This window comes from Syzygium oleosum, unplaced genomic scaffold (assembly GCF_021117445.2).
Source record: "Syzygium oleosum isolate NSW1041296 unplaced genomic scaffold, Sole_v2.1 Sole_v2.30, whole genome shotgun sequence".
NCBI classification, from domain to species: Eukaryota; Viridiplantae; Streptophyta; class Magnoliopsida; order Myrtales; family Myrtaceae; genus Syzygium; species Syzygium oleosum.
The window spans coordinates 443435-458165 of NW_026607514.1; the positions used below are offsets into that span (position 1 = coordinate 443435).

Consider the following 14731-nt stretch of genomic DNA (forward strand, 5'->3'; position numbering starts at 1 on the left):
CCCACTTAGCGGAGTACTGTACAATATGAAATGTCAATTATAAGTAGCATTTTTATTGTATAATTTATCTCATCAATTCATTGACTCTATCGCAGCCGTGATGACACCGTATTTTGTGGCAATGGACATCACCTTCCGAAACATGGCCGGGCCACTTAAGGGCCAAGTCGTGGCTGTCACATCCCGATTTTTGGGCCTGGGAAGCCGCAAGTAAATTATAATATCCTCAATTTCAGTTCCTGGGAAATGGCTATGGTTTAAGTTTGGTGGTTTTCCAATTGGAACTAATTTTTACTCTTGTTTTGGAAAACCCAGTTTCGGATCCTTTGTACCCCTTCATTTTGTTATTTTGGGGAGATTTTTGTGGTCCGAATTTCCAAACACTTTCTTTTTTAAAGTTGTTCCAAACATCTTGAAGTTTTACACACTTTAATTTCAGAATTTTTAGAGTTGATATGAGTGGTACGATGGCCTGATTTTTGGACCGTGTGAAACTGCCCAAAATGGGTATTTCGGTGATGTTCACACCGTCTTTATTTTCTACAAGCTTTTCTTGGCCGATTTTGGAAAACTTTCCTTCACAAAAGTTGTTGAGAACATCCTTTTCTATAACGTATGTAAATTTGGGAATTTTCCGAGATGATTTGTATTCTGGACAGAGCTTACTTTGAGAAACAAGAATTTTGTTCCAGCGAACTGTTTTTAGTCTGTATTTGAGCTACTAAAAATGGTGTTTACTGAGAGATTCAGATTTCGTTCTCTTCATGAAAAATGTTTGTTAAGATCTTGTTTATGACATATTCAAATTTGAGAATTTTTGAAGTCCATTTACTATGTTTTCAAGTCCGATTTCGTGAACAGTGCAAAGCTGTCCGGTTTTGTCAGATTTCAAAGATTCGGCATTTTCTATACGAGAACGTTGGAATTTAGACTTGGTGTCTTCTGGTGATTTAAAGTACACGTTCCGAGCTTTCAAATGAGATATTTTGTGCTTTGATTGGAGGTCGGCCCAGGGGGAAACTGAGAGAGAGAAGCAAGCTTGGAATTGGAGGATTCTAGAGAAATCAAAACTTGAAGCCCAAGTTGGAAATGAATGAGGCTTGTTCAAGAAGCCTAATTAAATGATCTTGACTTTGGAGTCCCTATCATGATGGCATGCCTTAATGGCCATGTGAGGTAAGCAATGACCTCATGCCCCAAATGACCTAAGCCATGACCTCATCCTTGGATGACATATGCCATGACTTCATACCCCAAACTTTGGCCCCAAGTTTTGTCTCTCTATTTGGAGTCCCTATCATGATGGCATGCCTTAATGGCCATGTGAGGTAAGCAATGACCTCATGCCCCAAATGACCTAAGCCATGACCTCATCCTTGGATGACATAAGCCATGACTTCATACCCCAAACTTTGGCCCCAAGTTTTGTCTCTCTATAAATAGAAAGAAGGCCATTCGGCCAAGAGAGAGAGAGAGAGAGGGAGAAACTCACACCATTTCCACGCCCCAAGAGCTCCGGCCAACCTTCTTTCTTATTTCTTGCTTTGTATTCATGACCGAGAAAGAGAGAAAAAGAAAGAAAGAAAGAGAGAAAAAGCTTACCGACTAGCCCGTGTCTCTCTTGTGGTTTGATCGAGTGAGGAAGCCTTATGCAAGGCCCGAGTGTTCGTGTTTAAGCCCGAGAACCGCCAAGAATCACCCGAGATCTGCCAAGACTCCCGTGTTCCTTTCTCTAGTTCTTGTTTAATTATTGTGTAAGTGAATTCTCTAATATCGAGAAAGGATGTTGAGATGCGTTGTGACGTGGTTTGCTTGGACCGTTTCTCGGTTGTTTGGTTGGTCGTAGTTGGTTCATTTCTCGATTTGATCATGTTTCATGTTTGATGTTGTTTTGAGATAGAACCGAGCCTTGATTTGTAAAGTGTGCACGATGTGGCCATGCGTGATGTTCTCTTGTTTGAACTTTGCTATTGATCTGCCATCGATGCGGGTGCGGTAAGGGCCGACTTATGTTAACGGCGATTGATATATCCTCGCTTGATATTAGTGTTTTCACTTGCTGAGTCTCCCCGACTCATCCCCCATTTTTCCCTCTCAGGTCCATAGGATGGTCGAATGGACGGCGGCGACAGGAGGAGTTTGAGCCATGTTGGAGTTCGGGGAAAGCTAGGAGCGGTGAATCCGAAGTAGTGTGCTTAGGACACCCAAGCCATAACGTTTGTTGTATAAATGGCAAAAATCGGCTAAGTTGGCCTGTAAAATATGTTTGCGTGTCCTATAAATACAAGGTTTGCTCATGATGCTGTTTGTCTGAATCCCGCTGTTTGTTTTAAATGTGATTGTCCCGAGATATGCTTCCGCTTGTGTTTAAAGAAAGATAATAATGAGCGGGACATCACGTTAATGACCCCGAGGTCGGGGCGTCACAGTGGCCGTCCAAACTGGAGGTGACATGTGGGCATTCCATTGCTGCAGCTTTGAGGCCTACCAAGACACCTTCCTTACGCAACATAATAAGCAGTTCTATCACGAGTGTAATATCTATGGTACGATTGACCTCATTTTGGGTGATGCAACCGTTGTCTTCCAGAACCGCAACATCTACCTCGCCTCCTATTACCAAGTGGGGACAACACGATCACCACCTAGGGGAGTGAGAAAGAGGAATTGAAGATGGGCATGTCCTTTCAGAATTGTACCATTAGGATGGCCGACGACCTGGCCTCAAGAATCACCTCTGTTTTGATATATTTGGGGATGCCGTTTTCAATGGTAGAGCTTCATGAATAGCCTTGTAAACCCTGTCGGAAGGGACAAATGGGGTGATATTTCACTGGACTTACTATACTACATAGAGTTTGAAAATAGAGGTCCCAATCGAACACGAAGAATTGGATCAAGTGGCTTGGGTACCATGCTATTGTCGCCAAGGATGTAGTGAACTTCATTGTTTTAACCTTCTTTGATGGGGACCCCTGGTTGCCTTAGACAGGCGTCCCTTACACGAGGGGATTGATGTCACACCTCGACTCTGAATCAAGATAGATGCTTGTTGACCGATCACGACCCGTTCGAGCCCGTGACTCGCGGAAATGAATTAGTACGTCCCGTTCATTTCAAATGCGCAAACGGAAGTAATATTAAACAAGACATCACAAAACATCATAAGCAAACATCGCACGTTATATTTACATGATTCGTGCTTATTTTAACAAGGCCATATTTCGAGCCATTGCAAACCACGCATATATTTTACACGCCTATTCCAAAGGCATTTCCGAATAAAGGCTGACTCTAAACAACAAAATTTCGACTTGGGGTGATCCTACTCCCCCTACTCTATCTCATCGTGCTCCCGTTTACTTATGCTACTCCTCCCCATGACCCTTCCGCCTGGCCGTCTCACGCCTCACCCGCGGCATACCCCGGAGCCGGCCCGCCCATACCGCCAAAGGGGCCGCTGAACCCGCGCAAGGGTCCAATTCAGTCTCCGTTAGACAGCGGTACCACGCTACATACGCGTGGGGGACCAATTCCTTAAGGCCCTCGTCCACCATAACATAAGTTGTAATCCGACGGTAGGCGCGGCCCTCACGGGCATCGATCATCGTGAGCAACTCAGCTGGCATCTCTACGAGGTTGCTGAAACGGGTTGGGGAAGATGCCATCCTATGGACCTGAAAAATGAAAACAACGGGAGAATGAGTCAAGGGACTTAATAAGTAAACTCACTAATGTCGAGCGAGGCTGAATCGATCGTCGTTAACATGAGTCGGCTCTTACCGCACCGGCATCGATGGCAAATCAATAGTAAAGTTCATGCCAAGAAATAACAAGAGAACATCAAGCATGACTACCTCACGTGAACATCACAGCCAAACCCCATTTTCTATATTGAGATGTGAACATCGAACATGAAACATAAACAAACCATGGAAATAACCAACTATGATCAACCAAGTGATCGAGATACGGTCCAAGCAATCATATCACAATGCATCTTAACTTCCTTTCCCAATATTAGGGAATTCACTTACTCAACACGTTAAAACTAGAACAAGAAAGTGAGAGACGTATGGTGGACACGAGAGTCTTGGGCGGGTCTCGAGCGTGCTCCCTAGTGGCCGAACAAAAAGGGCACAAAGTGGATGTTGATTGGTGAAGCTATAGGCGTGGAACAAGAAAACAAGGAAACAAGTGGAAGAGTTGTTGGCCAGTTGGTTTGTGCGTGAGTGTATGTGTGCGCGTGTGGGGCTCCATTCAAGTGGGGTCTCTACTATATATAGTGGTCCTCTTAAGTCTTTATGAAGAAAATACAAAATCATAATGATATGGTCCCTAAAGTCAAGTGCCATGATAAACTTGATCTAGAGAAATCTTGAGCATTAATGGCATTAATGAAGGAAGGCCAAAATAAAATGATAACATGATTTAGCAAATCTAAGCCATTAATGGCTCTATTTCTCTCTCTCTCTCTCTCTCTCTCTCTCTCTCTCTCTCTCTCTCTCTCTCTCTCGGCTTTCCCTCCTCCTTGGCCGACTTTCTCTCTTGTCCTTAGCTAATTATTGGTGACCATAAGTCACCATGCTTCCATTATGGGGGTGGACAACTCAGCTGGTCCCAATTATGAGGGGGGACACCTAAGCTAAGTTTCAATAATGGTGGCTTTTAGTTGAAAATTTGACTTGATTAAATTTTTGTCTCTTAGTTCCCTCCATTTTCTGAAGCGTGATGCCTTTTTCTAGTCCTCTACAAGTGCTGATTTTGCTCATAAATAGCTTGGATCAATCGGCTTACACAATACCGACTAATCGATGTCTAACTTGTAATCCCGCATCATAATCATTCCACTTATTTTCCGAGGGTTTTTCGCGACAAAACACACTTATTATACCCGTTCGATCCGAGGTTTGGTATAGGAAACCCTCCAAATATGACCAAGTATAACCATGCAAAAGTCTGAGTCAAACTATATAAGTTCGAGCCAGTCGGGTTGCCCAGGCGCGTGGCTTGTGCAATCGAGCCTGGCCGGGCGCAGGATCGAGCCACACGGGCACATGGCCGGGCACGTGGCCGAGCGCACAAGTGCGATGCCAAGTTACACGAGCGGCGCGCCGAGCATGACACCGATCTGCATGGGCAAGGGGTTGGTTCATGGGCCCAACACATGCATTGGCTCATGAACGGGCACAATGCATAGCTCATGATCAAGTCTCTTGGGCACAGAATTTGGTCGGAGCCGGATCTGACGGGTACATTGCCTGGCACAAGGGTCAGGCACAATAACTGGTACACGACCGGGCACACGACCGGGCACGTAGCTGGTACATGGCCTAGTTGATAGGTACAATGGCCAGTCATGTCCGGGCACGAGGCGTGGCCGGCGCGGCTGGCACATAGCCTAGTCCGCAGCCAAGCCATTAAGCTCATGACTTGGCACATAGCTCGTCCATGGCCTACCCGACTTGATGCAACGATCCATGGCCGATTCTCGATCGGTCCACGTTCGAGTGTCAACGACCCATGGTCAATCCTCAGTTGTCATTTAACCTCGTGGAATCCAATATCCCGGAATCAACTCATGGTCATCCGTGACCGATGCATAGCCGTATGGTATCACCCGCGACCGACACATGCCAACACGCACTGATCCATAGCTATCCCAAACCGTTCCACTAACGGCCCTTATCGTCGAAGGGTCAATCCACAGTCGTATCACTATAATCGACTTACGTGATCGGAGAGTCATTCCACTGTCAATCCCTAGGCCAATTCATGGACAATCTTACGATCGAACCATGACCAATCCTCAGTACACTCGTTCCGACCATATTCTCCGTTCCATTACCGACCCTCGGCTTGGACTGCTTGCCCAATCTATCACAATTTACCTTTGGCCACCGAAGTCCAAATTCGGGGATGTCACAATTAATACAGTTGAGGACTATTTTTCAGACTCCTATAGAATAAATATGTTATATTGAGTTAGCATGTCTAATGATGCATATGTTCGGACAGGACAGGGGACTACACTACCATTACCAATGCAGTCTTCAATGCTCCCAACATTAACGACGGCACGAAGGGGTACTTCCTAATACATGGGACCGCTGATATATACGAGGACTACATGGTAATTCAAAGTTAATCTAGTTTGTTGTCAAGCGATTTTGGACAATGCTTCAACACCAGTCTCACTTGCAAGTTATGTGCAAGTCACGTGTAGGTTCGTGCAAGCCACGTGCAGGTTACATCCATGTCACGAATGGGTACTTCCTAATACATGTGGCCGTCGGTATATACGAGGAGTACGTGACGATTCCGGATAACAAAAAATATCCGTTGATAATTGGAGATAGCATTAATAGGACGGTGATCGCCGGCTATCGGAGTGTGGTCGATGAGTAGACCACGGTCACCTACGTAACATTCCGTAAGACTTCCTCATATTTATAAAAAGTTATATTTGAATTTAATTAGTATACCCACTTAGTGGAGTACTGTTCTATGTGAAATGTCAATAATAAGTAGCATTTCTATTATATAATTTATCTCATCAATTCATTGACCCTATCGCAGCCGTGATGGCACCGAATTTTGTGGTAGTGGACATCACCTTCCGAAACACGGCCAAGCCACTTAAGGGCCAAGCCATGGCCATCCAAACTAGAGATGACATGTCGTCGTTCTACCGCTGCAATTTTGAGGCCTAGCAAGACACCCTCTTTACGCAATATAATAAGCAATTTTATTGTGAGTGTTATATCTACGGCACGGTTGACTTCATCTTTGGCGATGCAACCGTTGTCTTCTAGAATCGCAACATCTACCCCGCCTTCCATTACCAGGCGGGGGCAACATGATCACCGCCTAGGGGCTTGAAAATGAAGAATTGAAGACGGGCATGTCCTTTTATAGCTGCACCGTCAAGGCAGCCGACGACCTGGCCTTAAGCAACACCTCTATCTAGATATATTTAGGGAGGTCGTGGAGGCCATTTTCAAGGGTAGAATATATGCTGAGCTTCATGGATAGTCTTGTAAACCTTGCTGGATGGGACAAATGGGGTAATACTCCATTGGACTTACTATACTACGCAGAGTTTGAAAATAGAGGGCCCGAATCAAACATGAAGAGTTGGATCAAGTGGCCTAGGTACCACACTATTGGGCCCAAGGATGTGGTGAACTTCACCGTTTCAACCTTATTTGATGGAGACACCTGGTTGCCTCAGACAAGCATCCCTTACACGAAGGGGTTGATATATGTGAGGACTATTTTTTAGACTCCTATAGAATAAACATGTTATATTGAGTTAACATGCCTAACGGTGCATATGTTCGGATGGGACAAGGGACTACACTACCATACCCAATGCGGTTACGTGCAAGTCATGTGCAAGTTTCGTGCAAGTGTCGTGCAAGTCACGAAGGGGTACTTCCTAATATACGTGATCGCCAATATATATGAGGAGTACGCGACGATTCCGGATAACAAAAAATATCCGTTGATGACTGGAGATGGCATTAATCAAACGGTGATCACTGGCTATCAGAGCGTGGTCGATGGGTAGACCACAGTCACTTATGCAACATTCCGTAAGACTTTCTCATTTTTATAAAGAGTTATATTTGAATTTAATTAATATACCCACTTAACGGAGTACTATTCTATGTGAAATGTCAATTATAAGTAACATTTTTATTGTATAATTTATCTCATCAATTCATTGACCCTATCGCAGCCGTGATGGCACCGAATTTATGGTAGTGGACATCACCTTTCGAAACACGGCCGAGCCACTTAAGGGCCAGGCCGTAGCCGTCCAAACTGGAGATGACATGTCAGCGTTCTACTGCTGTAACTTCGAGGCTTAGCAAAACGCCCTCCTTACGCGATATAATAAGCAGTTCTATCGTGAGTGCTACATTTACAGCACGGTTGACTTCATCTTTGGCGATGCAACCGTTGTCTTCCAGAACCGCAACATCTACCCCGCCTCCCATTACCAGGCGGGAGCAACATAATCACCGCCCATGGGTGTGAGAATGAGGAATTGAAGACGGGCATGTCCTTTTATAACTGCACCATCAAGGCGGTCGACGACCTGACCTTAAGCAACACATCTATCTAAACATATTTGGGGAGGCCGTGGAGGCTGTTTCCAAGGGTAGTATTTATGCAAAGTTTCATGGATAGCCTCGTAAACCTTGCCAGATGGGACAAATGGGGTAATATTCCATTGGACTTACTATACTACGCAGAGTTTGAAAATAGGGGGCCCGAATCGAACACGAAGAATTAGATTAAGTGGCTCGGGTACCACGTTATTGGGGCCAAGGATGCGGTGAACTTCACCGTTTCAACCTTCTTTGATGGGGACATCTAGTTGCCTTAGATAGGAGTCCCTTACACGATGGGTTGATATAGAAGAGGACTATTTTTTAGACTCCTATAGAATAAACATGTTATATTGAGTTAGCATGTTTAACGGTATATAAGTTCGGACAGGACAGGAGACTATAATACTATTACCAATGCGGTCTTGACTGCTCCCAACAATAACGATGGCGCGAAGGGGTACTTCCTCATACATGGGACCGCCGGTATATACGAGGACTACATAATAATTCAAAGTTAATCTAGTTAGTTGTTAAGCGATTTTGGACAATACTTTAACACTCGTCTCATGTACAAGTTACGTGCAGGTCACGTGCATGTCTCGTGCAAGCCACATGCAAGTCACAAAGGGGTACTTCCTAATACAAGTGACCACCAGTATATATGAGGAATACTTGACGATTCTTGATAACAAAAATATATGTTGATGACTGGAGACAGCATTTAACTAGACGGTGATCACCGGCTATCGGAGCGTGGTCAATGGGTAAACCACGGTTACCTACACAACATTTAGTAAGACTTCCTCGTTTTTATAAAGAGTTATATTTGGATTTAATTAGGATACCCACTTCGCGGAGTAATGTTCTATGTCAAACGTCAATTATGAGTAGAAGTTTTATTGTATAATTTATCTCACCAATTCATTGACCCTATCCCAGTTGTGATGGCATCGAATTTTGTGTCAATGAATATCACCTTTCGAAACATGGCCGGGCCACTTAAGGGCCAGGCCGTGGCCGTCCAAACTGGAGGTGACATGTGGGCGTTCTACAGCTATAGCTTTGAGGCCTACCAAAACACCCTTCTAACACAATATAATAAACAATTCTATAACAAGTGCGATATCTACGGCACGATTGACTTCATTTTTGGCTATGCAACCGTTGTCTTTTATAACTGCAACATCTACCCCGCCTCCCATTACCAAGCAGGGGCAACACTGTCATCGCCTAAGGGTGTGAGAAAGAGGAATTAAAGACGACCATGTCCTTTCAAAATTGCACCATTAGGGCGACCAACAACTTGGCCTCAAGCAACACCTTTGTGCAAACATATTTGGAGAGGCCGTTTTCAAGGATAATATATATGCAGATCTTCATGGATAGCTTCGTAATCCCTGCCAAGTGGGACAAATGGGGTGATACTCCATTGGACTTACAATACTATGCAGAGCTTAAAAATAGAGGGCCCTAATCGAACGCGAAGAATCGGGTCAAGTGGCCCAGGTACCGCGTTATAAGGGCCAAGGACGCGGTGAACTTCATCGTTTCTATTTTTTTTGAATGGGGACACCTAATTACCTCAGACAAGCGTCCCTTACACAAGGGGTTGATATAGTTGATGACTATTTTTTAGACTTCTATAGAATAAATATGTTATGCTGAGTTAGGATGTCAAACGATGCATATGTTTGGGTGATTTTTCTTTATAGTTGCTACAGTTACGGACCGGGATGTAAAAATGAGCGTATACACAAATAGTGATTTGTGCATATATACATGATATATTTCTCATGGATTACTTTTGAGCTATTATACGCTAAATCTTTCATTTTCTCTACTGTGTGAGCTCAATCACATTTTTCAAAGATGAATTGTTTTCTGGTCATCGTATGGGCTGCTTTCAAGGACATGCTGGAATACTCTTATGTGTCCCTCGCAGATGCTTTGCCATTACTAATTGCCGCGATCACATTTGTGTAATGACTGGGGTACTTCCATGTCTCTGTGCACTCGGCTGCTGCACTAGCTCTCACGCTGCTGATGGAATTGGGTGTGGAGACATGTAAGGGTGCGAATGGTAACCATTCTGCTCCAGAAATCAAATTCTTGCCAGAAATTGATTTCTGGAATTCTTGCTAGAAATTGATTTCTGGAGGAGAAATCTGTTTGGTAAAACTTGACTAATTCTGCTCCAGAAATTGATTTCTGGAACAGAAATCTATTTTGATTTGTTGATTTTTTTTACACCTAAAAAAATTTAAATTTTACTCAAAATGGGTGGCCACATGTATTATAAGTCATTCTGTAAAGTTTTGAAATTTTTTATTTTTTTTTTATTTTTTTGGGCATCTCAAAAAATTTAAATTTCACTCAAAGTGGGTAGCCACAGGTATTTTAAGACATTTTGTGAAGTTTTTGAAAATTTTTATTTTTTTATTATTTTTATTTTTTTTTGGGCACCTCAAAAAATTTAAATTTCACTCAAAGTAGGTGGCCACAGGTATTTTAAGCCATTTTGTGAAATTTTGAAAATTTTTGATTTTTTTTGGGCACCTCAAAAAATTTAAATTTCACTCAAAGTGGGTGGCCACATGTGTTTTATGCTATTTTGTGAAGTTTTGAAATTTTTGATTTTTTTTATTTTTTAAAAAATATTCACTAAATTTCATATTTTCCCGAAATCTGACTTTTTTTTTATTTTCTAGAAATTTTTATGAATTTTTCTAGAATTTTTCAATTTTTATGCATTTTCTAAAAAAATTTGTGAGAAAATAGGGAGAATGCATTCGGAATCGAAGCTACAAAAAGTAGCTTCTCTTTTTCTGCCAAAAACTCATTCCGGAATAAAAATGCATTACGGAATCAAGAATGCATTACGGAATCAAGTATTTTTAACAAACGCATTTTTATTCCAGAATGCAAAAATCGCTCCAGAATGCATTCCGGAAATTTTTTAACAAACGTCATTCTGTTCCGGAATGCATTCCGGAACAGAATTTTTATTCCGGAATGCATTCCATGCGCACCCTAAGCTACTGGCAACTGCTGTATGTGTGCTTCTTCGGCCATCTTGCAACTGTTCGCACCTCCAAAGTGGTACGGCTTGGTTGTTAAATAGCCTGGGCTCACAGTGTGCTTATATAGTTATTAAATAACAAAACATCAACAAAATAAACAAGTAAAGAGAGAGAAATTTAATGAACACATTCCAGCCCAAGCCTAGGCAATTTCGCTCACTAATTTAGTATTTACCAACCACTATGAAAAGAAGAAGCACCCAGTCAAGGAAGAACAAAGACGACGATGAACAGTAGCATCAATCATTGTGGCCATTGACAACATTGGATCGTCATATCAAAAACAGTCTCTGAAGTTCACTGATAAAACTCCATAGTCACGAAAACAACACATAATTAACACATAATTTATTCCAAATGCACAAATCTAAGCACTTGATTGGGGGTAACAAGTTAGAATGGACCGTAGAATTTTCGAGATGTATTCAAATGAACAGAAAAAATAATGAGCAAATATAGCCATCACTCTATGGACTTCTACTTTCCAGGGGAGCCCGACCCAACAGCCTTCCAAATCCTGATCCATTCGACCATGGCTTCGGCAGCACGGGCAAACACAGGATCTGTTGCTCCAAGCTGCTGCTTCACAGTCCCCGCCATTTCGACCACACAATCCTCGGCCGTAGTTGCAGTTCGGGGAAGTCTCACCGACTGAAAGAAAGGCAGCACGTGTTCCATTAGCTTCACGCCTTCCCACTCTTTCTTCAAACTCTCTACAGCATCTCCCCGGTCCTTCCTCCAAACGTAAGGCAGCCCACTTTTCACACCCAAACACAAGTGATCGCACACCACCTTAACGCACATTCCACACCAAATGTCCTCTATGGTTTCCCATCTAAATTTCCCTTCAGCAGCCAGCCTCAGAGCAGGGAACAAGGCTGGACCTACCGCCTCGCGATCAAAGGCAATGTTAATTCCACTCATTGGCATCATAGTCTTTGTTGGAATGGTCAAAACAGCATCGACATATCGAGCATTTCGCTCCCCTGGTTTAAGAGCTTGTGTGGGGGCATCATAGTCTGCTAAATTGAGCCACAGTCCACATGATAAAGCACAAGCTACCCCGTTCCGCAAGCTGAATGGATAGCCACGCACGAAGTCTGCACCCTTGCAGAAAGGATCGTAGAGTGTGTTAAAGAAGAAAGGAGTTGCCGGGGTGGTAAGATTGACTATGTGCTGTGCCACAGCATCCACAAAATTACCAGTACTATCTTGAGCTGGTAGACAGTCGTCATCAATGGATATAACGTACTTCTTTCTAGACACAAGGAAACCAAAATAACGGCATGAGTAGCCAGAAAATGAAATTGAAGAAGAGGAACCAACAACCCGGTCCATGTCAACCTTCGTGTAGATGGCAACATCGAAGCCATCGGGAATTTTAAGTTCCTCTTTAAGATCAGGGTCTTTGACAATTATCAGATGGAATCGGGAGAAAACTGATCTCCATTGATTCATGAAGGATGTGAGGTCAGCATGGATCGCTCCAATCACAATATCAACCTCGTTTTCCTTAATGCTTGCTTGAGACATATTTCCACAACCAAGTCAAGTAATCGATGAACAAAACTTTCAGACCTCAAAACCAACTGCTTATAGGTCTTCACAAGAGATCTTAAACTTCCACCAGTATCAAAATTTTTCAGAGCACCCTGAAACATAAGAACCTCAGAACATCAATCAACCATAACATATAGGGTCAGGACTGAAGCTCAAAGGGTAAGTGGAACTCACTGGTAGGAAGGACAGGAACGAGGACGGGATGAATATTCAGGGCCTCGATGAATGCAAGAACCTCATCTTTTTCTGTTGCCAAGAAAAGCTTCAGGACCCTCTCAGTCAGTTTTCCAGCTCTCAATGTCCTCTATAATTGTGAAAAAAGCATGCTTTACTTGACCAGGTATTATGCACAGTTCCCCAACATATGTAGATAGCATTTCTTACGGTGCATGTAGATAAGTTGCATTGCAATAGGGGATAAAAAAACTCAATGGATCAGGGAAAGGGATCACCTGAGAGAACTGGTGCGAAGGCAAATAAATTCAATATGTTGCAGTATCAGAAAGTAATCATGATCATGATGATGCAGCAAATCGATCAACGTATTTACTCTCTGTTTTTCAGCGGATAATTTCTTAATGACCAGAAAATCAGGAATCAAAACCAGAAGGTTACACGCTCATGCAGCTTCAGAGTGACTAAAGGATGGACAGAAAATAATGGCCAAGTAGTCACGGACTGCATATCTCGGCGAATAGGAAGACGTTCAGCCACATCACAAAACATACAAACTCGACCAAACGCATGCACCGGCACATCAAAGAGATAACTCATCCAGAACAATGCTTGAGCAAACTGCGTGCATAGAAGGCATGAATTCAACAACTATCCGAGATACATACAAGAAGTTCCCCAATCACATACTGGTCAACATTACACATAAGCTGCGTAACATTTGCACTCTGGACATACCCACGAAATCATCTACCCCTACGACACGAAAAATTCAGTCAGCGTCACAGACTCTCCCATCTTTGCCAGATCTGTCATAAGCGCGAACCCAACAAAATAGCAGCTTTCACACAATCAATTTCCACAAACCCTTCAAGGGGCACTTTCACCGAATCAAACGGAAGCAAATGCCTAACAAGATCACGACCCCAGATCTTTCCAGCACACGGCAGCTCCGATTCACACCGATCCAACCACATCCCCGAACCCCATCAACTACCCATCATTTCTAAAGCCCAAACAAAAGCCGGGCCGGGGTCAAAATCCGAGCTTCCGCCCCTAGACACGAAAACAAGACAAAACAAAGACAACCCAGACAGAGATGCACCCAGATAAGAGATACCCAGAGAAAGAGAAAGAGCTTGAGAGAGCTTTACGAGGAAGAGATCGAGGAGGACGTGATCGGGGAGCGGGGAGAGATCGGGGAAGCGGGCGAGGTTGAGGACTGCCGAGTCAATCGAGAGCGAGAGCAGGGATGGCGGGTTTCTCATTCATGCATCCACACCCACAACGACTATTTATCGCACTCTCTCTCTCTCTCTCTCTCTCGTGCTTTCTCGTGCTTTCTCTCTCATGAACAACGAGGGAGGGCAACGTGGGATGTTGGGTCCGAGCTTTGCTCCGAGATTGCAGTCTGGCGAATCGAAAGATCTCTTTTTTATTCAATCGTCGCTTCGTGACTCCGCCTCTCTCTCTCTCTCTCTCTCTCTCTCTCTATCACTGTGTTATCTCCGTCCTCCCTCCGTTTTTCTCCGACACGCCATTGCGCCGCACGCGGCACCTCCTCCTCTGACTTCGCACGTGCGGGAGACTCCGTTCGCACGTACGCTCTCTTTTGCCTTTTTTTCTGACCTTTCTTTTTCTGTGGAAAACGAAAAAAAAAGTAAAGGAAAAATGAGAAAAAAAAATTCGTTCTTATCCCTTTGAGAGAGAGAGAGGGGAATATTCTCTCTCAAGAAACCTCGTAGCCGAGCTGTAATTTTCATTTAGTATACGAAAACTAACTCAAAATATCAA

At 43.5% G+C, this 14731-nt stretch overlaps 1 protein-coding gene and 1 pseudogene across 2 annotated transcripts; one reads left to right on the forward strand and one right to left on the reverse strand.

The window, feature by feature from the left end:
- Positions 1–5057: 5057 nt before the first annotated feature.
- LOC115661306 (probable pectinesterase/pectinesterase inhibitor 7) lies at positions 5058–7285 on the forward strand (annotated as a pseudogene).
- A 4152-nt stretch (positions 7286–11437) lies between these two features.
- LOC115661311 (probable UDP-arabinopyranose mutase 5) lies at positions 11438–14445 on the reverse strand. Of its 2 annotated transcripts, XM_056304037.1 has the most exons (3): positions 14092–14445; positions 12938–13067; positions 11438–12726 (listed from the first exon to the last, which is right to left on the reverse strand). In XM_056304037.1, exons 1-3 carry the CDS (start codon positions 14203–14205, stop codon positions 11681–11683), a joined length of 1290 nt encoding a protein of 429 aa, XP_056160012.1. In that variant the 5' UTR covers positions 14206–14445; the 3' UTR covers positions 11438–11680. The 2 variants fall into 2 exon arrangements, with proteins under 2 accessions (XP_056160012.1, XP_030439474.2); XM_030583614.2 differs by lacking the exon at positions 14092–14445 and having other exon boundaries at positions 11438–12855.
- Positions 14446–14731: the final 286 nt, after the last annotated feature.